General features: G+C 41.2%; 1 protein-coding gene across 1 annotated transcript; it reads right to left on the minus strand.

The window, feature by feature from the left end:
• Nucleotides 1-212: 212 nt before the first annotated feature.
• Nucleotides 213-13477, minus strand: TMEM26 (transmembrane protein 26). The gene is made up of 6 exons (XM_054277345.1): nucleotides 13287-13477; nucleotides 10152-10230; nucleotides 4889-5002; nucleotides 4158-4378; nucleotides 3103-3179; nucleotides 213-862 (listed from the first exon to the last, which is right to left on the minus strand). The coding sequence occupies exons 1-6, from the start codon at nucleotides 13475-13477 to the stop codon at nucleotides 447-449; spliced, it is 1098 nt and encodes a 365-aa protein (XP_054133320.1). The 3' UTR covers nucleotides 213-446.
• Nucleotides 13478-27339: the final 13862 nt, after the last annotated feature.

Consider the following 27339-nt stretch of genomic DNA (forward strand, 5'->3'; position numbering starts at 1 on the left):
TGTACATGGCAAATATATTGTTCATCACACTGTAGTCATAGCCCTACTATTTTAGTAGAGCTCAATGCTTTTGTGCTTCCTATAAAGGACAGGCTTGTCCTTCCACTTGAATTTGTGCAAGCATATAGGTCAGCACAATGCCACCAACGGTAATAACCATTCTTGTTAGTGCTCCCAACCTTTCTTGATACTACAAACTATGGCTACAAAATCCCTGTGAATAATACAATATGGAACTAGTCAAAACCCACCATACAAATGAATTTAAAATAGGTCCCATTGCTAACAATTTGCTTGAGAAAAGTTCCCCTACAATTTAGAAGAAATGAATGTTCTCTTGATGGAAAAGATGACTTAGGCATTCAAGATGTATTTGATCACAGAAACTGACAAAGCCCTGCTGAAGAAGCTGTGGGAAATGCAACTTCTTCCAAGTCAGTAATTGCTCAGTGATCTTCTGATGGAGCTTGGGATTCCTCTTTTGGAGGAACAGCGACAAACTCTTTCATTTCATTCTCTTGGCGACCAGTAGCATGAGCATGAGCTTCATAAGGCTCACATGGGCAGCAACAGACTTCTCCTTTCCTGCTCTTCTGCAGAACGGTGCTACGGAAGTCTAAGGTTATCACTGCCAGCCGGTACAGCTGCAGAGTCACAACTAAGATATTCTTAGCTGTAAAAAACACCAGCATCTGATTGAATATTCTGAAGTGGCCCATGAGAATTGAACGCACAATGAAGAAGGGGCCATCCTGTATGAAAAGACTGACACCAATGTTCCACAGTTCTGCACTGTACCTGCACAGCAGCAGGCTGGGGATCCGCCTGGCCGACGCGCTTGGTTTGCAGCCAATATGCTGTACTGCAAGGAAAACAGTCGTGTTAAAACGACTTTGTGAATTGGAGCCAGGGTTGGCCTAAAGGGCACTCACAATACAGAGTACTCTGGATTATAAATGCATTCACCTGTAAACTGTGCAACATATAGCATATCCAGTTTCTGGGATGTTTTTCAGCAAAACACGCTGAACTCACCTGAGGCACTTATGTGGTCTTACAAACAGGATTAAAAACCACTTCCCCTTTTGTATGCCTCAAACCTACCAGTATTTATACGCTTCTATGACAAAAAGCAGAAATAGACCACCTAATGATTCTTTACAACTTCCTCAGACCTTTTATTTGGTAAATCAACATGCCAGACCAGTATGCATCCTTAAGAAAAAAAACTGTGCTGAAAAGGAACAGCCAGTGCTGTAGCACTTCGCTCTCTTCCACGCGAAGAATTGCTTTTAAAATATTCACTAGATAACCATTGCCTTTTTCACGTGTCATAGTAAGAATAAGGTCTGTCAGTGCCAGGCAATATTGAGCACTTTGTGGTTTCTGTCTGCCATGTAAGACTTGAGGCACAGATACTTGTTTTTAGCCTTGTGGGTATCAATGTCACACAACTGCTGGAACTTGCATACATGGGTTCCCCTTGGCTGTAAAGGTGGTGGTGGGCCCAAATGCCCTCTATGGTGTACTGTCCAGAGAAGGAGCATCAAAAGGGTTTGTGGGGGGAAATGTGGCTGTGTCTCACAGAAATACATGAATCTTAATTAACCTGTCTCTTGGACAGGGAGATTTCATTGGTTTAAAAAAACATCGCTACTTGTGATGCGGTAACAACTGCCAAAAATTGCAGCTTGCCAAAAGAATTCTATTGTTTGAGTCAACGCTGGGGTGGGGGGAGAAAGAGATGAGACTCAAATGGAAAATGAGTTGTAAAATACAGAAATTTGCTGAATCCATTAGGCAAAGCTTCAGCAGCAGCTAATTTTTTAATGTGCTTCTGTGCCATTGCTGTTTAATAGTACTAACTGCACTGCTGTAGTCTAATAATAAGTGCCTAAAAATTTCTTTTACGTCATGTTTGTGTGAATAAACATTCTGATGCTTGAACAAAAAGTACTATCTGTGCAACTGTATAGAACTACCTAAAATGAACCTGTACCCGTAGTAATTCAGGGAAATAGGTGTTCAGTAATTTAATTTTAACTGGTAGATGTAATTAAATAAATGGAAAAGCAACTGCTAGAGGAAAAAAATGAACAGATTGTTTAAGTGCTATCTGAATTTATTTGTGTGGTGGTGATGTATATAGGATGTTTTTTATTTGGTTGGTTGAGGTTTTTTAAACCTGACTGCTGTGCATCTTTAATAGAATATATTTTAGCAGTAGCAGGAATTTTAGCTATGATAAAGCTGAAATGTGATTGCATCTGATTTTTTAGGAGGTGAGCTGCTGAGCTGACAGGCTGAAATATTTTCATAACTTCCCTGTTGGAAACAAAGCCTAGCAGCATCCATGAAGAAAAGACTAATGAACAAAATAATATTTCAGGAATTTTTAATTTATTATTCTAGTCAGTTTGTTCGCCTAGAAATCTATTTTGTATAGATGGTACTGAGGATAACGCATTTTTGGACTGCTATAGTTGTTGCAAACTTGTTGTGATTGGAGGCCAAAATGGTTGGAACAGATGATGCTCCAGACAGCTTTCATTGTTCTTTTTTGGACAGGGAGAAGCCCTTTCTGCCCAGGAACAAACACAGCCCTGAGCTGGCTGAATAGCCGGCTCTTTTGGATTAAGATAACATCATACAGTCCCAACATCATATGGTCCTTTAGGTCTCCAGTGAATAGGTAATTTCTCCTGTGCTTTTGGCTGTGCTGTTCTGTGGTTCACAAGCGCCTGCCTCTCTATAGGGTCTAGGACCTACCCAAATTTGAGGCATAATAGACCAGCTCTAACGTGAGAGCTCACATAGTGAAGTTTAAGGCAGTAACAGGCAACTGGAGCAACACAAAAGTGCAATCATTTTTTCCTTTTCCTGCAAGTAGACAGCTCAATGAGAGAGATCAGAGGTTAGCCAGAAACAAGTATTTCCTCAAAAGAAACCACAATGAGCTTTCTTCAAAAGCTGTTGAATATGAATTCCTCTTCACCAGAAGTCCTTAGTACAGCCTGTATGTAATGTGTGCACAACCACAAGATGTACCAGCAAAAACTTAAGGGCACTTTTCTCTTTTCTTGTTTGTGCGCAAGTACTAACCTGCAAGATCAAGTGGAAACTGTAACATACTCCAGGTCCATACAGCAAGAATTGCATTTATGAGAGCGTAATTCTTCCTATGGGAGGGGAAAAAGTGGTAACAATGAAGATGCAGTTTCCTTATGAGATCACAAAAAAGCTTTGTGTAGTGTTTGTAATCATTTAAAGGGTAGCTGAGTGAAGCAGTGATTGGTTTATTTATATGTGCTTTTACAATGCAACACTAAGGAAAACAGAAGCACCTTTTTGTATGGAATTTTTGCTGTTAAGGCTTACATGTTCCAGCTGTGTAATTACACTAAATATCTGAAGCTAATGTTATAATAATAAGCATATGAGAATAGACTCTGTGGCTCAGAGGGGATATCTTCACCCTTGTAGTGATTACACATTCTTTGCAAGCCTGAAGCTTCTCTGCCAAGTGGGAAGGACTCTTTTCCTGCTCTAAAAGCCTTGCTATGATACTTACAAAAAATAAAATAGTATTTGTTAGAGAAGATGAACATCTTCTGTGACTCTTTCCTTATGATGGATGTTCACAGCTCATCTCTCAGTGTGAGGGGGAGGTGAGCTTACTTTCTTGGGGAGAGATCAGAGTGTTGAAAATTCACACCAGACTCTGCCATTCCCTTTCTTCTTATCTTTGAACACTTTGTCACTCTACCATGAAGTACACATGAGATAACCAAAGAAGCAACTTGGATAATGAGTCACTTAAGCCAGCTTTAGTTGCTTCCTTGCCCATCTGAAACAATTCATTAACCTGAAGGAGGCTTACTGCGTATCCAGTGTTTCAGCTCCTGTAGCTGTAAGAATTCCTGGCAGTCAGGCTGCTCGTTTGGCTCCCTGAACCCTTTCATTGTGATGATGTGACATGCTTCTCTGCTGGCAACACATGAGTAATCTCCAACAAAGCTCACAGGACTTTGATGGGGGAAAGGCAAGAGCAGGCACACAGAGCCCTTGAATGCAGCCCTCTGCTTTCTATGGGAAATGCAGTTTTATCAGTCTGAACACTGCACATTACACAAATACCATCAGCAAAAAATCCTTACCGAACATCCTCAATGTCCAAGGTCTCACTAGCAAATTCAAGTATATCTGCTGCTGTTCCCACAAACATGAGAAGCAGCTGAGACAGTTGATCCCGGGTGATTTCAACTCCAATGGGGAGAAGCCATCTCCCAACTACTAATAGCAGTAGAAAAGTCTGGTGGAGAGCCAGTGTCCATACAGTCTCACAGATTGTGGAGAGCTGATTGACAAAGACTTTAGCCTGTTTAAAAGACAACAATCATGTATTGTAACTTCAGGAGACTGATGTTAGAGATACTGTGAGAGACTGTATTTGTCTTAGAGCCTGCTTTTGTTCTCTTTCACATTGTATGAGAACAAGTAATTTCCATCTAGCAGGCCTGGTTTAAAAATACATTTTAATACAAACTTTGGATAATGAATATCAAATCTTTCTCTGTGTACTACTCCTCCTGTTCTCATTTTTCAATTGAGCATTGTGCTTTGCAGACTCGTTACCCAGACACTTTCTAAATTCAGTTACTGAGATTCACAAGAGAATGGTAGGGTCACCTCTTCTTTACACAGAGACTGGTCTTAGCAACAGTAGCATGCTGTATTTTCACAATGTGGTTTCCTAAACTACAAATATATATAATATACATGTCCTGGATTGTTTGCCATTTTTTGTTTTGTTATTTTGTTTTACTCACAAGGTGCTTATCTCTAATTGTCATAAGATCTCTACCAGAAACAGGAAAAGGTGCCCTACCGTCTGAATGATGTGGTGATCTGTTCCCTCACTTCCTTGACTGCTCTCTCTGGATTGATTGAAGTCTTGATTGCTGACATTGACCTGAACAGCCCCAGGCTCATTGCCACAGTACTGTTGTGAACAAAAACATGACACGCGTGTAAACATCCCACCCAGGAGCAGATGTGCTCTATGGCTGTGTCCTGTTTTGCTGAACTGCAGAGGGTGTCTGATGTTTGCAACGGTCCTCGCTCTTAATGTAATTCCCCCTCTTCTTCAGGAGGGAGGAATTCCTCTCATGAGGACAAGAGTGATGTGTTGGTAGGTTCCTAAGAAATTACAGGGTTGTACTGCAGAAGAGGATGCAAATTCAAAGGCCAATGGAGTGGCCTTCAACAAAAATTTGTTCTCAAAATATCTGCTTCTGTTTTCTACTATCCAGGAAAAGTTCTCTGAAAATGTCACTTTCATTTTTTCGTATGACTTCCCTCAAGGCTGAAAATGAGGTAGGATATATGAGTTGTATCCTCCACCTCTCCTGCCCCTGCTGTGCCTTATTTTGTATGGAAATTCATAGGATGAGAGGTGAAATAAAGGAGTATTTAAGAGAACTAGACCTGTATTGTTGCCTATCCCTTTGAAATAGAATAAAGGATATTTTTACTTCCTACAAGTACACAGTGATCTGGGAAATTGAGTGTTGGCTAAAACATATTGTTACTCCAACTACAGTAAACCCGTGGTGGGGCTATGTTCTGTCTGCAGCACTGTCCTGCCTTTCTACCTTCACACCCAAGGTTGGCCCAGGAGCAGCTGGGGGGCACAGGTCCAAAATCTGTCTTCATAACAATCCATAACATCTCTCTCCATTGTAATAAAAAGAGGATAATTAGAAAATCAAACCATGCTGTTACTAAAGACTTTTATCCTGTCCTATTTTTGCCAGAGAATTGCAGATTATTTGCATTTCTCCACTGGGCCCCCAACCATTTTATTGCATGGGGATTGATTTTCTGCAACAATTGGAATGTGTTCGAGAGCATACTGAGTAGTTGTGTTCAGTGTAAAGCCTGCCAATATCAGAGCAATGTTTTTCAGGAAATTTCAGATTTTACTTTGATACTTTTCTTGGTCTCTGATGTTGTTCAGAATCTGGGTAAATGCTGCCTCTTGTCTGACCTTATGGTAGATAAATTTCCTGTGCCTGGAAAAAACTGGAAAAAATGTCAGTGCTTGTTGCTTTTAGAGTTGGCGCTAAAGAGTCTTAAGCTGAATGCTTGTTTTATTTGAACAGTGGGTGTGAGAGTCTTGAAAGATTGACACACAGATGTGGGGAAGATGATGTTTCCATTTAGTCTAAAGCTCTGGGCATGGAAACAGTGAGATGGAGGGGCTGGTACTCTCTGCCTGGCTACAGCCTTGTAGGGCTAATTTCCCTGGGTTGCCCTTCAAGTAAAGGAGAGAGAGGGAACGGCTTGTTCAGAGGATGCTTTGGAAATGTAACTTAATTGGTGCTCTGAAGAGGCATCTGTATCTGCTGCCTACAGAAAAACCCTAAAGTCTAAGGAGACCCACCCCAAGGTCAAAGTCAGGCTGAGTTACTTCCACTCTGTGTCACCCAGCAGAGGAGACCACAACCTAAAAATACTGCATAAGTGTCCTAACCACCCCAGAATACTAAGAAGTGAAGATCAACAAGTAGCCTGGGTAGGGCAAAGGGGTGACTAACCTGTGCAGCAGGAGGAAGGCTGACTCTGACACCTTTGGTTTGTCATTAAGTCTGCATTTAAGCTCACCTCTCTGGCCCCTTGCCTGGTCTGACATGGTAATAGAAAGCAGCCATGAACCTGCACAGAACTTCACATCCAAGGTGGAGGAGCTGCAGGACTCAGCAGCTTGACTGCTAGAAGGAGGCAGAAGAAACTATGCCATGGCTTGCAGGGGAGCTCTTTTTCTCTTGTTCTAGTGCACAGAGTTGCAGGAAATACCTCTAAAAAAATTAATTCACGTTATTGTGTCTTTGATAGGTGTCTTTCCTTCTATGTCATTTTTGTGAGTACTTTCAGCTGGGAGGTGTGTTACTATTTCAGAGCAAGGCTCAGTGATCTTGGACTGATTGGCAAGCTCAGGGCCAGTCCACAGCTCTTCTCAATTGCTTCCAGACAGGAAATGGAAATCTGCATCTGCAAAGCCAGTCTCCTGTTTTTGTTTTTTTTAAAGCAGGCTTCTGTTTTTTTCATTTAAGTATGTTCATATCTTGTTTGGGTTTGCGCTTCTCTGAATATTTAATAAGTGGTGATTGTGAAATGATCTTTGAAAATCTGGAGAAGAGCCTTTATTTACATCATGTATATGCATGTAAATAGGACTGTTGGTGCCAGGCAAATTTACTTATTGACTTATGGATGTGCAGTGGCTAAATGGGAATGTGACAATAAGCAAGTGAATACTGTTTTACTATTTCATGGGCACTTGATAAACATGATTTGCCTTTTTGTTATTAGACCCCAGTACGTCCTAAATGTTGACTCTGTACCAAGCTAAATAAAAATGGGTTTATTTTCAGGTTTTTTCTGTGCAAAGATAAAAGGAAGAGGCTGTACACATTTTGTATCAACTCTGACTTGGCTTACTTTCTTTTGTTTCTTCTGAGATGAAGCTTACTGATTCATAAGCCATCTAATCAAAATGGAAATGCTGTTGCATGACATGGTAATGGCCTGCAGAGAAATTCACTGCCAGTGCATGGGGGACGCCTGAAACACCAAACTAATTCAGCCAATTTCTGTTTGCACCTTATTCATAATCTATTATTTTCAAATATAACTGAGGTTAGCTAAAACTTTTCATAATGGGGCCAGCACTGGGGTGTAAAATTGCAACTTGAATATTAGGGTGGAGTACCCTCAACCTATTAATGTGCATGGAGGCTGTCAGTCTGAGGACATTTTGGAAGAGTCCAGCCCTTCCCTGGAGCAGGCCCTCTGCCAAGTAACAGGTACCTGGCTTGCTGTCTGTGCTTTGCTGCAAAACACTGTGCCTGTCACTATGGAAACACATGTGATGTCAGAAATTCAAAGCACTCCTGACTGCTTCATTTTGCTCATACAGGAAAGCTGAAATGTAAAACATGAAACAAAGATTATCTAAGTTGTTTTCCAAATTGAGGAATATAATGGGTACGGCAAGGAAGGAGTGGTGAAAGATGTAAGAGCACTTTGAGGAGCTCATTATGGTATAGTTTTAGCTGGTAAGAGAATCCCACCTCAAAATGAGGCTGAGGGAATGGACAGTGATATTCACTATATCCCCAGAGTGTTCAAGTTAAGGTGGTTAAAAATAATTACAAGGTTTACCCAGTGTCTGTCTTATTCCTGACTGGAAGCCTGCATCAGCTAGAGCCCTGGTAGTTGGGTAAGCCCTACAAAAGGTGCTCAGTTACTGCTTTCTGTGGCAGTGGCACACCAGGCATCTGCAAAGGTAACAGAGCCCTGAAATCCTGCATGAATGTTTGGATTTTTTAACGGATTAAATGGTTTCAATTTGCCTGACAGCAGACAGCAATTTTTTCACTCTGTACAGTTCAATTGACTTTATAATCTCTCCCAAACATATCTTTCACCCCTAAATACATTACCACAAAGCAGTAGTTTCTATGCAGTCAGTATTTCACCTCTGATATATGAATGGCATTATATGTCCAGTTCTGCAGTACACAGAGGCAGAATTGCCTCTGTCTTCAGGAAGAGAGATGCCTGTTAGCACCTGCTTTAAATAACAGCACTGGCATGAGCAGCTGATGCTTCCTGGTAAGGATTCAACACAAGATCAAAGTTCTACTGCCTTAAAGACCACACACTGTTTTCATACTGTATATATCAAAAGTGTGGATCTAGTGACCGTATAATTACCCATTCTGTTTGCATTTAAATAATGAAATCCCAGGAATATACCAGTATTGAGAGTAGTGCTAGTCTGAGTGCTGTGTTTGAGATTAATTGTTAGGAAAGCTACTCCCCTTCTGGAGGTATTATTTTTGAATCTGTTAGATTGTGTGCTTCCAGAACTCTCTATCCTATCTCTCCAGGTATAAACTAAGCTGTTAACTTGATATACTCCCTCTTTAATTCACCATAGCAGTATATCAATAAGAACAAAGTATGCCATGTTCTAACATCATTTTGGGAAATAAACTGCTGCCTTTGACTACAGAATTAGCCTGTTTCTTGGACCAGATTTAACTATGACAAATGTTCTCAATATCCACATTACCTGTCTGTGACTGTTTAAGGAGATTTGGGAAAACAAGAAGACAATAAATTCCTGCTGTTGTATTTAGAAAAAGCCTGAGGCATTTTTAGTGTAAACACAATTTTGAATATTTGATTATGCTTCTGTGGACTCTAACAATGTTTCAAAGGAGAAAATGAGGCACTAGGTCTTCTTAGTCTAATTTATGTATTTTCTTCTGTTACTTTTTGTTCTTGTTCCAATCAAAACCTTTACTGCTCTGGATGTAGGGCACTGCATACGTGCAAATAGGGGCACAGACAAAATTTCCTTTTCTTTGCATGGAAGTGCTATAGGGACTTGAAACTAGCCTGCATGAGCTTGATTGAGTGAGACCTGTTGGGTGAAGTGGCTCTGTTCTGGCCCTAACTGACCCCAGAACACTTGCCCTTAAAAATTTTGCCATATGCTTTAGTCCTGAATTGCAATCCAGCTCCTCTCTCTCCTAGATGATTATGCAACACAAAGAAAGGAAGGATGTAAACTTTTTCAGATGTATTTCCAGCTGTGGTAACACTCTGTGTGCTCTCCTATGTTGTAGCAAACATGAGATAACGCGAGTTTAAGACCCCTTTCACTGATACCTGTCTCAATTTTGACTTGCTTGAAGTTGTGGCATTTGCTTTTAAACACTGTCAAACTCACTTCATTTTGCAAAGGCCTCTAAAGCAATGGCATTCTTTTACCCTACTGAGCAAGATTCCTGCTGGTAACCTGGAGGTGAAAGGCTCTGTTTTTTGAACTTGTAGTCCTCAGTTCCTGAGATAAATACAAATACATGGTCTCATTTTTAGCTAGGAAAGAGTCTCATTATCTGGTAATTAGGAAGTGCACAATAGTCATAATATAGCTGTAGCTAGACTGGGACACCCACCAATATGAAAGAGAGAACTGGAACAAGACTTTGCAGAGTTCTGACTGCATGCCTGAAGCCAACCCATCAAATAATGCATCAATTTCAAACTATTCCATCTTATCTCATATTAGATACCTGAGTCCCATGATGAATTTCTAGTAGCCATAGTGATGGTACTATGCAAATCAGATATAAAAATATTGCTGGTGAAAACCTGTGAAGGAAAAGAAAAGATATCTTGGTATTACGATACATCATAAATACTTTCCAATGCAGATAATGTTTGGATATATTGTATTTTGTGCCTCTGCCATATGGGATATTAAGAAATAGGGTAACTGCAAATAAGAATTGCTATTCTTGCTGGTTTGCTTGTGCTGTGTGAGTATTATAAACAGGTTTATCTGTACATCCATCTAAGGTCATATATGGAAATTTATTAAAAATTTCTTTTTTAAGAGCTGACCAGAGGCACTTTGCTGTTGGTATTTCTATCACAGCATTTTCTGTATTTAAAAAGCCTGTAGCTAACATGCTCTTTCTGATTTCATGAAGAGTGAATTAATACATTGAGTCACTTCACTGAGTGATGCTGAGATAAAGGTTACTCACAATCCTGTGCATTGACACAGGAAAAGTAGAAATAGCATCAGCTTGCCTAAAACAAGCACTGCTTCAGTAGCTCTTTTAGATGCAAGCTGTGCATTTAAAATGGGTTCATGAAAATGGATCTTGGCCTTGTTTCCCCACTTGTGCTAGCAGTGGTAGAATTTTCTAATTCTTTTCTTCCTGCTAGTCTTCTATATAACTGTGATGGGTTGGTGCTGGCTGAATGCCAGTGCACCCACGAAAATCATTTATTCAACCAAAACCAGCACAATAACTGATGTTGATGAAGCTTTGTTATCTTCAGCTTCTTTAGCTGGGTTTATTCAGAAGTAACAGAGAGATTTCATGACTCCTACAAGTAGTGATTCTTGTGAGAGTGAGTTGCTGCTGTTTTCTTATTAAACATGTGACATTTGATTGAGGTGGGGTTTTTTTGATAATTCTGTACTTCTGGAGTAGGAATGAGGTGCAATGCCACAAATTTTGTATCTAGCTCTGCATGCTACAGTATGGACTGGGCATTGCTGCAATGCCCTGGGACTAGGGGTGGGTCCACCTTGGGACATTTACTTGGTTCCTTCTATTCTGCCTCTGGCACATTCTGCAATGAATTTAAACTGCTTATAAGTAAGCAACTGCAGCAGTATTTTGGCCAAATGTAATTGCATTTACTGTTTGTCCCTATGTTGAACATATCTTTATTTTGGTAATCATGACTTTTCCAGTGAAGATTAAGTACTGAGGAAAAACAAAATATCCTGGTGCTTAGGGAAATTACTGGGTTGCTAAACTGCTCTGAAATGTTTCAAACTATCCCCTCTAAGATAGTTTGGGTTTTAATTGTGTTTTTTAGTTTTTCAGGGTTGAGGGGGTGTTGGTTTTTTTGGCAGTGGGTTTTGTTGCTGTTGTTAGCTTTTTTTTTTTCTCCTAAAAAAAAAAGGGGGCTAGTGATTGTGTGGGTTTTTAGCTGGTTATTTTGGGAGAGAACACACCTCTCATTTGAATGGAAGAACTAACATTTTACAGTATTTCCTGTAGGACTTCAGCACACAAAAAATCCATCCAGCTGGCAGGTTAGCAATACTGAGCTAATGATATCACATCAGGCCAAGAGACTTGAGGGGCTTTAACCCTGCCTTTCTTTCAGAAGGAGCAATCTAGAGGAAGTATTACATGGCCAGGCTCACAAGAAGACTTTTTTTCCACATGTGCCATTAAATGTTTTAGGCTGGTGTAATAAGTAACAGTCTTCTGTCAATAATGAACAGAGAATATCAGGGTGTTGGAGGCAGGAGTCCTGCTGCGTAGCCTGCCCCTTCCCTGGACTGGTGATTGTCTGTGGAGTTGTTTCTACAAACGCTGATGATGTTTGTTCTGTGACTGTTTTCCACTGGAGCAGAAAATTATCCTGATGCAAATAGATGCTGGCCATTTGTCTACAGTTCTCACCTATATATGTACTTTTATTTTGCTGCTTAAAGTGTTGGATCACATCCATTTTCAAAATTTTCTTCTAGATAAATTTAGCCCAGTCTTCTGCATATGCCTCTAACATGGATCTGCTTTTGGTATCTATTTTTGTTTGGATTTTTTAAAAGCTCCATTTGCAAGTCTTCCTTCATGAAGATTCTGCTGCCTCCTCTCCCAAAATAACTGGTACTGTTCAATCTGCCTGTCTCATAACTGCATTTGGGGCTCTGCTGTTGTTCAATTTTCCAGTGTCCCAGACTTTATCACTGCTTTTATTACATTCAAATTTAGAGCATGGAACTCTTGTGTGAATTGTCACACAACACTCCTTCTGTTATAATGACTTTCACAGGTTGCAATGGGCAGGATTTTAAGAACATGGAAATACTCCAGGGCTCTCTAATACTCTATTTATCTGAAGGCCTGCCTGCAGTTTGAGTTTTTAACAACAAAAGGTCCTAGTGAAATCTTGACAATTAGTTATGTGACCGCCTCCTTTTCACAGAGCATTTTGTTTTGGCTGCCTGAGCACTGATGAGCTGTAGATGACAGCAGTAATTCTTTAGATGCATGTAAAACCCCATGTGCTTGGCCAAGCTCTGCTATGACTAACTTTTTTGTTCATTTCTCGGGCAGCCTTTCACGCATGAAAGTTCCTCTCAAATCCAAGTAGTTAAGCCACTCTTGCTGTATCAAAACAGTTGCAACTCATCTTTTATTTTTTTACAAAGTTTAGGTTCATGCAGTAGCGTGGCGTTAGCGCTGTTGCACGGAGAGCAGGGGCATACAGTCCTAGGGCAGGATGAGCAATGCAGGGCACGGCAGGATGGGTGTACATGCAGGGCATGTGCAGGGTCCCTCCGCACCCTGTGCCCCTGCAGGGCTCAGGAGGTGCCCGGTGCCCCCAGCCCGCTCCAGCCCCACAGCATCCGCCTCCTGCCTGCAGCAAGAGACACTCACAGCCGCACAGAGTGCCTCCCGCCTTGTCTGCTGTACCATTGCCCCTCCTGAAAGCCCTCTGCCTGGCAGCGGATTAGCCAAACTCTACCAGCTCTCCATCCCTGCCTCCCGCGATCCCTGAGCGCCCGGCACCGCCGGGACAGGGCAGCCCCTGCTCCTGGGGGGCCAGCTTCGCATCTGCAGCAAGGAACATGCAAAGAAGCAAGCGGGGCTCCGGCGGAATATGCTCACCATTTGTAGCCTCTGCCTTGCTTAAACTTGAGGGTGAGCCCTGTCTCCAGGCACAGGAGAAGATTGAGCAGCGCCAGCAGCCAGTACTTGGGTTCCTTCTTCACGGCGGTCACTCTCCAGACCCCGATGAGCGAGTGCAGCACGAAGAGCAGGCGGGTGACCAGGGCATTGAGCAGCACCATCAGCTCCATGCCGCCGCCCGCCCTGCCCCGCACCGCGGGGCCCCGCCGCTCTCAGGAGCCCTGGCGAGTTACCTTGGCAGGCAGCGGGGAGCCTGCGCCTCGCCGGCACACAGACCGCTTCTGCTCCTCCATCTCCACAAAGGGGCCCATTATAACAAAAAAGAAACAGCATCGCCCCTCCCCCAGACTTCCTGAAAACTTTTTGAAGGGAAAAAAAAAAAAAAAGACACGCTTCCATGCTGCAGTGGTTTGCAGGCTCGGAACAGCCCTGGCCGGCCCAAGGCAGGGGTGGGGAGCGTTGTTTCTGTGTCCTCTATCATCGCCCAAGGACCGAGCACGGCGAGGTTTTCGCTCTTGCCCACTTACCATCGCCCTGCAGCCCCACTTGCTGCTCTCGCCTCGTGCGTCTCCAGCAAAGACACAATGGAAGGCACTTTGCCGAAAGCTGCACTGCATTTCTGAGAGTGCAAACCAAACCCCTCTTTCTGCTCTTCCTGAAAGAGAATTCATGATTGGGAGCTTTTATAATTGTTTAATATGGCAATATAGAAAGCAGAACTTGTATGCTCAGTTCAATACTGGAATCCCTTGTGCAGCAGAAGTCAGAATCTGAAATCTAGTCAAACCACTATTGTATGATCTACACCCTGCTTCAGGACTAAGAAGCAGGCCAGGTGCAAAACTCCAGAAACAGGGATGAAATCTGGGCTAACACTAATTTTACTGACTTGATCAACAGAGGCGTATACAAAAAAATACACTTAAGTTTGACTGTTAGGTCAGTTACCTCCAGATGGACTTTTTGTATCCTGTGGGAAAGTGGATGAAGTACAGAATTTGTTTTAAAATTGCCTTAATGTTTCTCATAGAGATTATAAATTGTATACAAATTTAAACTTTTCTCTACCAAAGAGAAATATCTTCTTGATCTAAATTGGCACTGTGTTGTTCCAGTTGTGTGTTAATTTACTGCCAAATTGAGATAACCGACTGTAAAATGCAAATGGAGAATCAAGTCCATGTGAAGTACTGTGGTGTTGCAGAGGTCCTAATTTCCTAGATTTAATTTTAAACAATCCTGTTCTATTTAAACACAAGATGGTATTCTTCTGAGAGTTGTGACCTTTCTAAGAAGGTATTTTTCCTCAATTGCTAAGATCCAAATTTTCCTTACTGCAAAGCCAAGCCTCTTCCTTTATGAAGTGCTGATGCTGGCCAGCTGATATCCTTGGGGGTGGGGGATAAGGGAAGACTACTTTACTTTAACCCTGCCCAGAAAAAAAAAAGGAAAACAAAAATCCATTCCACAGTAGAGATGACTCGCTTGGGAAATGCCTGAATAAATAAATGGACTGTGACATAAATAAATGGCATGCCTTTTTGAAGGAACAAAAATCAAGCTCCTCACGCTCAGAGGAAAATGAATTCAAGTCAAGGACCTGCTATAGATAATCTCTGCCAATAGCCACCCTGCCATATCGTGCCTTGGGTGCTGCTGGTTCACAGCCCTTCCGCTGGCGTTAAGGTCAAATGTAGTTAAAGAGGAAACCGGGAGCAGACAGATTGAAGAGATTGTTTAAACAAGATATTCCTCTCTGGGAGTGCTTAATGTCAAATGACTTGGGGAGCTGGTATGTCCTATTGTTCATGGAGATCCTTCCAGGGCAGACAGATGTCACAAAACTTGGAAAGATGATCAATACAACATTCTCATGCTCAGGAAGGATGCAGAGAGCTTTGCTGAGAGCTAAGTGATTCTGTATATTGAGGACATGTGGGAGCTGAACTGCTTAACAAGGTAATTTCATCAACGAACAATCCAAACTTCAATCAGTGAAAGTCCTAGACTTAAGTAGGAAGAAGATAGAATATTGACTCTGCCTACTCAGTGGTGGACCATGATGGCAGCACAACAGCCTGAGTAGAGGGGCAAGTACTCATGGACAGTTTCATTTCTTTGGACTAGGAGAGGCAAATATTGCATCCAGACTTGACAGAGCGCATTTTTAGATATTTCAGTGGCTGTTTTGTGGAGCAGCTGGTTCAAGAACCAATGAAGTCAGTGCTTGACTTGAATTCTGAGTGGTTTATGGGATATGATGTAGGGAGTAACAGCTGAAGAGGTCCTCTGGAATGGGGGATCTTAATGTGCTTAGATTTGGCATCCTTGCAGGAGTAAGACAAGCCAGAGCTCTCTACCATTGCTCTGCCGAGCTTCAAAAAGGAAAACTAGACGCAGATCAGCAGGCATGTTGAAAATAAGACAGATGGAACACCTAACTCTTTGCAGGGAGTGTGGATATTGCTTCTGTAAATCACATGGGGAGTGCAGAGATAATAACTGTGCATCAAGGGAAACTTGAGAAAGAGTGAGAAGAAGCCAGCATTTGCAGGGTAAGTGAGACTGCAGGAGCAAGAAGGCATCCTTCAAGAAGCTGAAATGCTGTCCAGCTGAAGAAAACTGAAAAAATTATGAACTCTAGCATGGACAAACATGATAAGGCTGACTGAAGGAGTGTGAGGGACAATTAGCAATAAAACATGGTAACTAAAATGTCTGTTATCTGTTCAAACATGTCGTGACTAGGAAGTCTTCCAGGGAATTGTTTGGTCAGTGGACAGCCAGGTGGCACAGAAGCCCTCAGATGGTGCTATTGCTGGGAGGAGTGGAGTCCCAGCATGAGTACAGATGTACACTGCAGTGTGGGGAAGCACTGACTCCTGCACAGAACCTTATAGAAGGAGTTTTTTAAGATTTTTTTTTCTCTAGGACTCTGTATGTGCTAGTGTTCCAGCAATTAAATTCTTTCATAGTTTCTACTGATCTGCATCTTAGACTTGTCTGGCTAGTTGATCATGGGCTAGAGAATTCTTGAGGGAGAAACTTTGTTTACCTTGGTTTTGTACTCTTTCCCTGAGCATGGAGTTAGGTCTAAGGCTGGATGCAGACAGTGGAATTAGATGGACCTTTGCTCTGACCGGAAATGGCTGCATTAGTAGAGACTTTCTGATGTCTGAAGAAATTGATCCAGAGTAGGTTGTAGTGTTGGTTGGATCCAAGCTGTGTCTGTCTGTATAGAATGCTCTACTAATGATATATCCTTTTCCCTTTTTTCTTTCTTTTTCTTTTTTTTCTGGAAACTCTGTTCTGTGCCTGGGAACCCTTGAGAGTTAATGTTTGCAGGAGCTGCTGTACCCTGGCAAAGCCTGGACACAGTGGTGTGAACATGCGTGGGATTTTCATCCAAGACACCTTGGCAAGATCTGCTGCACAGCTCTGCCACATAACAGCCAACTGCAGCATGTTTGATGCACTGGGGAAATGTTAAACCTTACTGTGCCCCCAGCACCGGTGACCTTCTTTTTGCAGGAATAGGGAATCTGGCACTTAAACACTGTGCCACAGGATCTCTGTGCTTACATTGAATAATTCCTGCCTTTAGGCCAAGTCACTCTGATGATTGCACTAAGCAGACTCCATAACTTTCAGAAATGTGGAATTGCACCAGTTCCCAAAAACAAACTAGGCTTGGAGGTGGTTCTCTAGCTGAACAGGAGTCAGCAGTGATGGAGGGCCACGCTGGCAGGTAGATAGATACAGAGCTGAAACATGCCAGTGTCCATCTTGTGTGCTTAGGAGGGCCTTAGCTGAAGTGCTGCCCTACCTTGGCTCAGTGAGGGAGGAACCAGTGGAGAAGGACAGGAATGTTTCTATAGTAGGAAATGACTTACTTAAAGAAATGGTTCTGTTTCAGACAGTTAGTGAAATCCTTGTTAGGTTGAAGTGCTCATAAGTGCTCATAGAATCAGAAGACTCCTGTTCAAGCACCTGGAGGGACTCCAGTTTGAGCTGGAGTGCAGGGCTTAGGAAATCCTGTGAGGAGGAATGGAATTCCAGAACTAAAGTTCTGTGAGATTTTGTGATAAAATGCAGTGTTTTTTTGTTCTGTTTTAGGGTGTTTTTTTTTTTTCTTTTCATGGGAGGTCTGAACAAAGAGTCTCAGAATTTACTTTTTGCTTACAAAATTGGATGTTTTAGGCATTGAAATTTGGGGCTAATGGCTAGTTGCCTTCAGTTCAAGAGATTTTGAATATGTGATTTACAATTTTCATAAAGAAATTATTTTAGGGTATTAAGCTGGAAGAGACCAGGGATGAGAATGGGTCGTAAATTCAGTGTGAGTCAGCAGCATTGTTCTGCTGTGAAGGAGGCACACTGGGATGTATAAACAGACCTGTAACATGCCAAATTTCAGTTATTTCTTCTGCCTTCCTTGGTGCTGGGAAAAACCTCACTAAACTACCCTAATTCTAGTGATGCTTTTCCAAGGGAGAGCTGACAGGATAGAATGTCCAGAGATGGACAAGACTGCTGAGGAAAGAATAAGATACCATCTTTTAGTGTAGAGAAAAGAAAACTGAGGAGAGATGGAAGTGGCCGTGTGTTTAGGAATTGCCTGTTCACCAGTCTCAAAGCAGAGGGAAGGAAGTAAAAGGCTTAAAGCGGAAAAAAGGAAAAAAAAAATGCAATTAGATGTCTGGAGACATATCTTGCTAGGAAGGACAGTGAAGCACTGAAATATATTGTGTAGAGATATGTCCAAATTGCAGACTTTTAAGCACAGATTAGGGAAACATCTGTCAGGATGACAGCAGTTTAGTTGATCACTTGGGGTAGAGGGCTGACTAGATGATCTCTGGAGGTTTTTTCAAGTCTTTTACCTCCTAGGGCTCTAAGGTTTGTTTCTTTATTATCTAGTCATTGTCTTGAGTCTCTAAGGAAGTTTCTTGCTTAAATTAATTCTGTTTAGTTTTACTTGCATAGGGTTCTTAAAGAAGAGGAAATTGTTCTGCTTTTTCAATGCTTGACTGCAAACTGTGAATAATTATGACAGCCTTATAAAGAGATCACCACAAGTGGCAATTAACATACATGTTGAAACAAATGAGAATGATTTAGTTGCAATGTGAAACAAAAAACTTTTCCGATACTGTCTTAAGTGAAAGCCTAACTATTGCTGATCAAATGCAAGAGGGGAAAACCAAATCTTTCAAAATATGATATGTGATAGAAGGTACTAGCTATAGCTCAGTAAGGGTGTGAAGGAAATGGATAAAGGAGTGAAAAAAACAGAGTATAAAAAGATTAGCTCTCTAGTAAAGAGCCAATATGATTGCAGAAGCATTAAAATCCCTGCAGGAGATTTACTGAAGACTCTGCCCTGGATTAGAATTTGATATAAAATAATTTAACTGAAGTCATACAATTTCTATGCCATTTGTAGCTGAGTTAATAGCAAATGTTCCTGGAGGATTACAGTCAATGATTAAGGAAATTAGGTTTTGTTTGAATTTAATTTAGTTGTATAAAGCTGCTACAATAATTTACAGCTTTGATATTTAATATTTAATAGCCCAGATCTTAAAAGAATCCGAGGTATAGCAATGTCATCATATATTGAAATATTATCCCCATAAGTCATTTATATTTGCTAGTTGAGAAGAATGTTCATCAACTAGATGGGCTAAACCAGAGCTACTTGATAAAAAACCAATGCAGTTTTATAGGTAGTGGTAGTGAAATTTTTCTGTATCTGTTATCCAGTAAATCATTATTCACTTAGAGAACTTCTCAATCTCAGTTTCAGTCTTCATAAGAATATAACCCTGATAGTTTTCTTTTATCTAATTTCCTAGCTTTTGGCTTTATGAACATCACAAATCCTGTCTGTTCTCTTATAAGCATGTTTCTGCTGCTCCCTCCTTTCATTTAAAAGAAGTAAAATGCTCAGTCTCCAATTTAGCAGGGTACCCTGTTCTGTTCGGAGAAAAGGAGACATCTAAAAACACTCTCATCTGAAAATCAAACCCCCAGTATTTTCAGGTACCTTTCTATTTGCCCCTAAGTGTATAAGAGCTTACAAGGCATGATCATATAAGAGTTTACAAGGCATGGTCCAAGTTCCCCTCCATACTGAAGCCACTAACTGCAGAATCCAGTCTCAAAATATTCTTGTGTAAGCTTATCATCCAGAGCAAACATGCACCTATGAAGCAACAAAGCAAAAGGTTTCCAGTTGCCAGCCTGCTCTTACATCTCTCCATGCTTGTAGCATCTCTTCTTGTGCTTGTAGCCCTTTCTCTCCTCCTCTGTACCCTTTCCTAGGAGGGGAGGGCCCATCAAATGGTTAGCTGTTTTGGACAGCTCCCACCTGTCGTGGGCCACTGCCTTCCAAGCCTCAGATCTGATAAAGGAGGGGGAGCTTAGCACAGACTTCAGCTCATTTTTAGCACACTGTGAGTCCAGGCTTTCAGAAAGGAGGGTGAAAGCTCTGTCTGCTTGGCAGGACAGTTATGAGTGGCCACGGGTCTGCCACAAACACCAGGCCCTGGCTGGAGTGTGAGGTTCTGTGAGCTGGCAGAGCTCCAGACATCCAAACTTCTGCAGCCCCAACTTAATTAGCCCCTCTGATTAAAGCTGGGGGAAAGCATGTCAGCAGTTTATAGCTCCCTACAGGTATACATCTTTTCTGTTGGTTTCATAGTTCAGAAAAAAAAAAGCCCTCTGGAAGGACCAGCTTTTTCTTGAAGAACAGAAAGAAAAAAAAGAAAAGGTTTCAGGTATTTTATTAGGATTTGTAACTCCTCCTTCAGCCTGGGTTCTATTTCTGGGAACACACAGTAGTTCTGCAGCACTGTATATTTCAAAGAAGAATAGAAGCAACCTTGTTCTGCAGGCACTGTTTCAACCATGACTGAAGTGGAAGACCTAAAGTTACAGTGAAAAACTGTAACATTTGTCCTCAGCAAAGAGAAAAACTTTCAATTTTTGGCTAGGAATCCTTGAATTGTCTTCCAAGTCATTCTGTCCTGTTTTCCAGTGTAAGGATAATGTAATGAACTGACTGGAATAACGTTGTTATTGTGTTTGGGGCACAAATAAATGGAGGCTGGGCACAGGTTCCTGATACAGCAATTGCCAGTGAAAAGGCCAAGCTCCTCTCACAGATGGAACAGAGGTTTAGACAATGGTTGTCAAGATAAGCTGTAAGCTGAAAACTGGTGGCACTGTTTTTGTTTACCCTCTGCATAGTCTTAACAGCTAAGCTTTTCCTCCATGGTGTGATTTTACTGGAATTCCTATAAAAGTGTTTATTATGCCACCCAGCCTAAGCTAATGAGTCTGAAGTCAAGCCAATACAACCTGTGTCTCACTGCAACTTGATTTCTTGGGTGTGGTGTCCTGCTAATTATAATAATATGCCTCTGATAAACTCAAGTCATAAGTAAGAGGTATGAAAAAATGTACATAAAAAGAAAATCCCCAAACCTGTAATGTTTGGGCTGAGTACCTGGGTTCCTGTATTGGGTCAGCTCTCACAAAGCCAGGCTGTATCTCATCAGGAGACTCATGAAAGGACACTGGTTTCTGTTCCTATCTGTGCCTGATAAAATGTCTTTTTTTAAATTTTATTTTTTTATTTTCAATGATGTGCAGGTTGTGTGTAGGCCTTTGCTATGATCTGTGCTCAGAACAGTTAAACAATGGTACTTGGCTATTGTCCTAGCAAGCCACTTTCTTCCCTGCTGATATGGGGATCCAGTGATGATCATCTGCATGTATTTTTGATGTATATTTTTATATACCTATATAGATTTTGTCAGTCCCCTGACACATGTTCAGAATTTAATGAAGAAAATAGTCATGAAGCTGTGTACAAAACTCCATAATATTTTTACAAGCTAATTAGTTAAGCTCACATTTAATCTCTGTGCTGGAAGGTGCTGAAAGACAGGACTGTACCACAAAATACAGGTTGGCAGATTGAGAAATTACTTCACAAATGTAGCCAGGGGTAGGGGGAGCATGTAAAGAAAACAACTCTCCCATCTGCAAAAAACCCTGCTAATCATATTCATCATCACTGCAGTAGGAATATGATGACATGGGTTTTTGTCTGAGAGCAAGGCTTCCATAAATGTGTCAAGATGCTTAATTATGGTCTGTTGCACTGGACTGCCACAACCTGCTAAGAGGAAAAAAAAAAAGTAGTTAGAGTAGATACTCCTTTTGAACCAGAATAGTGTGCTGACTTTCCTGTCCTCTTGTTATCCGTGAAAACTTCCTAAGGACAAAAATTTCCGCATCTTTGTTGGTTGCAAAACATATTCAGTTTTACAAACAAGCTTCTTCCTAAAGGCTGCAGTTTCTGAACAAACCATCTGCTCAATCATTTTCTATCCTGGCAAAAAGAGAGGCTGAGTGCCAGAATTTTTTTTTCCTGTGATGTTTACCCATAAGTTATTAATACCTATCTGACACCCACAGAGAGCTTCAAACTTTTTTGTTGAGTAAAACAATATTGCTGACTTGTCTGACAATATCCAAAATGAGTGAGCGTTGTTTCTGATCACCCCCATCGTACAGCTCACAATGCCAGTTTGTTTATAAATAATGTCATCTGTTGTCTTCTCTGGAGTGTTTTATCCCACTGACTATACTTCCCTCATCCTTTATTTGAGACATCTGTCTCTGCTGGTCCTGGTTTGCATAATGACTTGAGAGGATGGGAATAAAGAGAGCTTATATGGTGTAATAGGCACATCCAAATGTGTTCTGGAATTTAGACTCAGCAATGTCACAGTGTGGTCCTAATGGTCTTTAAACTGCTTTGAAGTCAGATGTCAATTCTGAGTACTGCTGATGGGAAAAGCCACTTAAGAAAATCCAAAACCCTACCACCCAAAAAAACCAACTAATGATCCCAGAGAATGGCTACTAATTCTTGTGGATTTGCCAAGTCTGATAAAACAGTGTTTGAAATAGCAAAATTTTACTTGACAGGAGAATCTTCAGCATCTGGCAAGAAATAATGAGATGTTTTAGACTGAGTTTTGTAACTAGTTGCTGACTTTTCCCTGTTTACTATATACTAGTAACAACATTACAGGGTTCAAATGAGATGGCAAAAGAAAGGGTCTGTAGTGATAGGTCTGGCTTGTGTTCATGGCAGCTTTATCCTCAGACTCCTTCACAGAAAAGTTTAGCACTATATCCAAGTATTTACCCTGCTAAATAACAGTCATGGGGCATCAAACTCAGGTTTTTTGGAGGTTTTTTTATGGTAGTGGTGGTGGTTCAATTTTGGGTTGGTTTTTTTCCAAGAGTAAAAATTAACTATTTTTATCCCTGTATGTATTGCAGTATTTTAGTTATACCATCTTCTGTGAAGGTTCTCAGTGGGGTAAGATAGTCCTGTTGCTCTTTAAAAAACCTTGGCTGATTAATATTCTCCAGTATCTCTGTGTTCTGGGGGTCTGATTGGGATCTACTCATCTAGTGTTCTTACTTTAACTTTGTAGCAATCAAAGTTTATCCAAATGCAATATATTTTTAGAAAGAATGGATTCTTTTTGCCAGCAGCTGAATTGGAAAACAGAGGCTCTTCTAAAATTGGATTCATAAGATCCTTTCAGTTCTTTACTTCAAAGTCCCTTTCAGGGTCTCAAGGACAGACAACATGGTTCTTAATGTGCTTGGAAGAGTGTTGAAAGAACTGAGGGAGGTATCTTCTTCACAGAATGAACTTTTTTATTAGTTTTGACTGTACCAAGTAAAACCAAAATCTTTTAGAAGAAGTCCATTGCCTTGTAGATCTCAGTGACAGCCCAAAGACAGAGCTGCTACATTCACAAGTGCTACAGAAATGGACCACAATTGGAGTTACAGCAAAAACCCTTCTGTTAGTAATTGCAGCTAGTCTGAGTGGTTTGAGTTTCAGGGGTTTGTTTTAGGTATATGAGAGGGGGTTTTGGGGTGTGTGTTTATTTGGTGAGAGTAGGAACCAGGGAAAGAGAGGTGAGCAAGGATGGCGGGGGCCTGATCAAGCTGTCCCAAACTACTTTCATTACACAGAGGTAGTATAAATCATGGTAAGGTATGTTAGTGTGAACTGCAGCCCAAAATGCCCAGAAGCTCAGGATCCTGATTTACAGCACTCTGGGCTAAAGACATTTTGCCAATTCTTTCATTTCCATGGTGAGTCAGGAAATATTTAGTACTTTTCTTGACCATATTTTGAAATCTTGGGCTTTTCTAAAAGTTTGTCTAATACTGGCAGGAGAGGCCTTTGCAAGTCAGATATTGAGAAATCTTTATTCTTTGAATTCACAGAACATGTGGCTCCCAATTTTTGCAAGGAATGTTGCCTTGTGTGACTCTGGATTGCCATGGCTGTTGTAGGAGTCACATAACACTTACTCTGCAGTGGTAGATGCAGAGAAGTACTGACCAAAGTGACCCAGTGGTGCTCCAGAACTGGAAACTGCCCTCAGTGTGCCAAACCTGAAGCACCAGTGTGACAGAATGGCACATGAGCATAAAAATCATCATTTTTAGATCATATTTGAGGAAATCATACTTTGAGGAAATGTAATACATGTGAATCCTGTCCATATTGTGAGATACTGATGTTGCAATATAGTAGCTCTGGACTGGGTCCAGTTTCTGCATAAACTTTATAAAAAGATTTAACTCATTAACTAATCTTTGCCTTGACAGTTTTTTTTCTCTTAACTGTCTTATACATGTTTGATGGCAACAATGAGCTGCAAGTCTGTGAGCTGTCACACACAAAGGAAACAGATTCTTTCCAAATATGAATTTCTGGAACAGGAAAAGTTCTACCAGAAAGAGACATGTTTGTTTGTTTGTTTTATTTCTTGTTGTAATTATTTATGAGCATGTTTATTACATGGATAGGATGATAGTATGAGGAGTATCCAGGTATACACATTTATGATTCTCCTTTTTTGTCATTGTATGTTAAGAGCTTTCCTGTGGCACCATTTATTTCTGCACAGTATGTTTAATGAAACTTAATCCAAACTGATCATCCATTCAAAGGATTGAAAGGTAGTGGGACTGGGATTTCACTGGAAAATACGGTGCAAAGTTGAATAAACCTTTTGCGTGTTGCTATGGACTCCAAGAAGCCAGGGAGAAAGTTGGTGTACCAAATGTAGAAGTTAGGTGGTGTTAGTGTGTAATGAGAGGTCACCTAGAGGTAAATTACGATAATCAAAATAGGCACAAGTTGAAAGAGGCATCTGTAAAGGAAGAATTGAGCCTGGTCAATGAGAACTAGACTTTGAAATCATAGGATGATTTGAGTTGGAAGGGACCTTAAAGATCATTTGGTCACCAGCCCACCACCACAGGCTGGACACTTTCCCATAGACCAGGTTGCTGAATGCCCCGTCCAGCCTGGCCTTGAACCCTGCCAGGGATGGGCATCTGCAGTTTCTCTGGGGAACCTGTGCCAGTGCCTCACCACCCTCTCAGGGAAGAATTTCTTCTTAATGTCTGGTCCAAGTCTACCTCGCTTCAGTTTCAAGCCGTTCCCTCTTGTCCTATTACAGCATGCTCTTGTTAAAAAGTCCCTCTCCAGACTTCCTCATAAAATGACTCATCTGCTGGTGCTCCAAGTTCAAGAATCTTCCAGTGTGCTGACTGGACATGCATTCCTGAACTTGTCATAACAGTCAGTTCCTGATGAGGAACCAGAAAGGCAAGATGCAGCTGAGATTTCAGATAAGGCAGAGTTGGAGCTGTGTTGGAGATGTTGGAGGGCAGATTTACAAATGCAGCAGGGACTGAGAGAGGGCAGCATTGCATGGTATGATGTCAGTAGTGAAGCATGAGTTAATATAGCTAGTAATAAATGTAGCACATTGTGCAGTGTCCTAAAGGGACATAGAGCATACTCTGGAAGATGTGGATGAACTGTCCACCCATTCTTGGCAAGCTCTTCAGTTTTGAAGTCCTACACACCAAGGTTACAAAACTGAACATTTAAAAAATGAGGCATTTGGGAACTGAAACCAGAGCTGCATTATGCTGTACATAAATATGATTACAATCAGAGCTGAGTAAAATAGAGTAGAAAGAATTTGTTTCTTATAATCTGGAGTCACTGGCTCTTCCATTTTTATTTTGAGAAAGCTACCCAAACAAAATAGAGAAATCATAGGATTACTGATTCAGTGGCAGCAGAGAGGTTTTACAAACTCAGCTGGAGTGGCAGGATTGGTATTTGATGGGGGTTTAGTGTTTTGTTGGTTGGTTGTTGTTTGCTAGCAGCTGTGCTGTAGGTTTGTGCAGGCTCTCCAACTCATCCTTTTCCAGCTTTCTTCTCAGAAATATAAATGGCTTTTTTAGTGTCAGCTTTTTAAAGAGAAAAGTTACTTTCTTAGTGCACCTGGCTTCATCAGTCTGTCACGACCAAAACTTTGTGAGGGGGGAGGAGGTTATGTGCACACTTACCAATCATGCCTTTTAGCTCTTAATTTGCAGGATTATTGCATTCCAAGAACAAGATTTTCTTTATTTTAAGAATAAGATATTTATGCTCTGTTATCCATATATTGTACACCAATAACATTTGGAAGAGGAAAAATGTCACAGTAAAGCATATTAAATAAGGGACATTTCATGAAATATGGAAAATATCATAAATCAAAGTAACTGGTCTTGAAAAACTGGCAACTGCTATTGCTATAAATACAGCTGTACCAAAGAGGTGGAAAAAGATGTCTCCATGGAGGTATTTAAAGGTATTTTAGTACTTCTGTCACTACAGTAACTATATACCATCCACAGGTGCAACTGTAAAATGTTCATGTGTGATAAAATAGCTAAGTAAAAAGTACCAAATAATAGCACACAAAAAAAGTATGCATTTTTCTTTTGCAATGTATTTATTGTATAAAACATGCTTTGAAATAGTCTATGTCTGTGACAAACTTGCAGGCACTTAAATTGGGATTTTGAATGGGTTCATTCCATTTCTTGCATTGGCCTCCAAGAGCAAACTTTTAATGGAATTTTGACCTCTCTTGTACTTGCACATCAGCAGGTTTGAGCCCTTGCAGCAGGGCGGGCTGAGCTGACTCTTGGGTGTTCTCAGGGACCTCTTCTAGACATGATGTCTATGTGAGCAAAGCTATCAGCACAGGCAAATCAGCTGTGTGCTAAAGCTTGGGCAGATAAGGCACTGTTGTATTCTGATGCTGGCTACTGGATTAAAAGTGGCCTGATGCATTGCTGTGTTTCTGTCTGAAGCCATTGCTGAAGGAAGATAAAGGTCAGACTAAAAATATGTTGATGAATCAAAACCTTCTTCTGGCTCTTGAGATGTCAGCCAGGAAATCCCTGAGTGTCTGGAGCAAAAGGAAAAAAGCATCTGGGGTGGCTTTTCTCCTTGCCATGGATGATGCTGTATCACTCCAGGTCTACAGGACAGTCCTGTAAGCCAATGTTACATGTAATGAAGTGATTAGTCACTGTAAAATTATAGGCTGAGCCTGCATTGCTAAGCCAGACACCAGTTCTTAGACACTTCCTTAAAAAATACTCCTGGCCAAGTTTTAGATAACGTAATTGAAGTTTCATATTGCAGCCCTAGAAGAATCCTGGACTTTGAGGAGCACTCACCAAGCTTAACCACTTCAGCTGGTCTGAGGTGGTCTTGGTGAGCACTGGTGAGAAGCTGTACTTCAAAGAAGAGCAAACTCTTTCCATTACAGTTCTTGTCCAGCTGCTGCCTGCAGAGCCCTGGATGGGGAAGTGCTGTGAAGGTTGTACTCACTGCTTGTCTCTTCCTCCATGTGACCAAACCTGGTGTCCCACTACCCTGCCATGCCACTGCAGCGTGGCACAGTCAGTGGTGATGGACAGCAGATGGGAGAAGGTAAACCAGAGATGGGTGGCAGGGATTCCAGTCAGCCAGCAGGGGAATTTCTAAATGCCCTTGTAATAAGCTCAGCAGTACCTCACCATAAAGTCTTGTGAGTCTTGGAAACTCCAAAGA

This window comes from Melozone crissalis, unplaced genomic scaffold (genome assembly GCF_028551555.1).
Source record: "Melozone crissalis strain CALT ecotype California unplaced genomic scaffold, PUWL_Pcris_2 ptg000019l_1, whole genome shotgun sequence".
Lineage (NCBI taxonomy): Eukaryota > Metazoa > Chordata > Aves > Passeriformes > Passerellidae > Melozone > Melozone crissalis.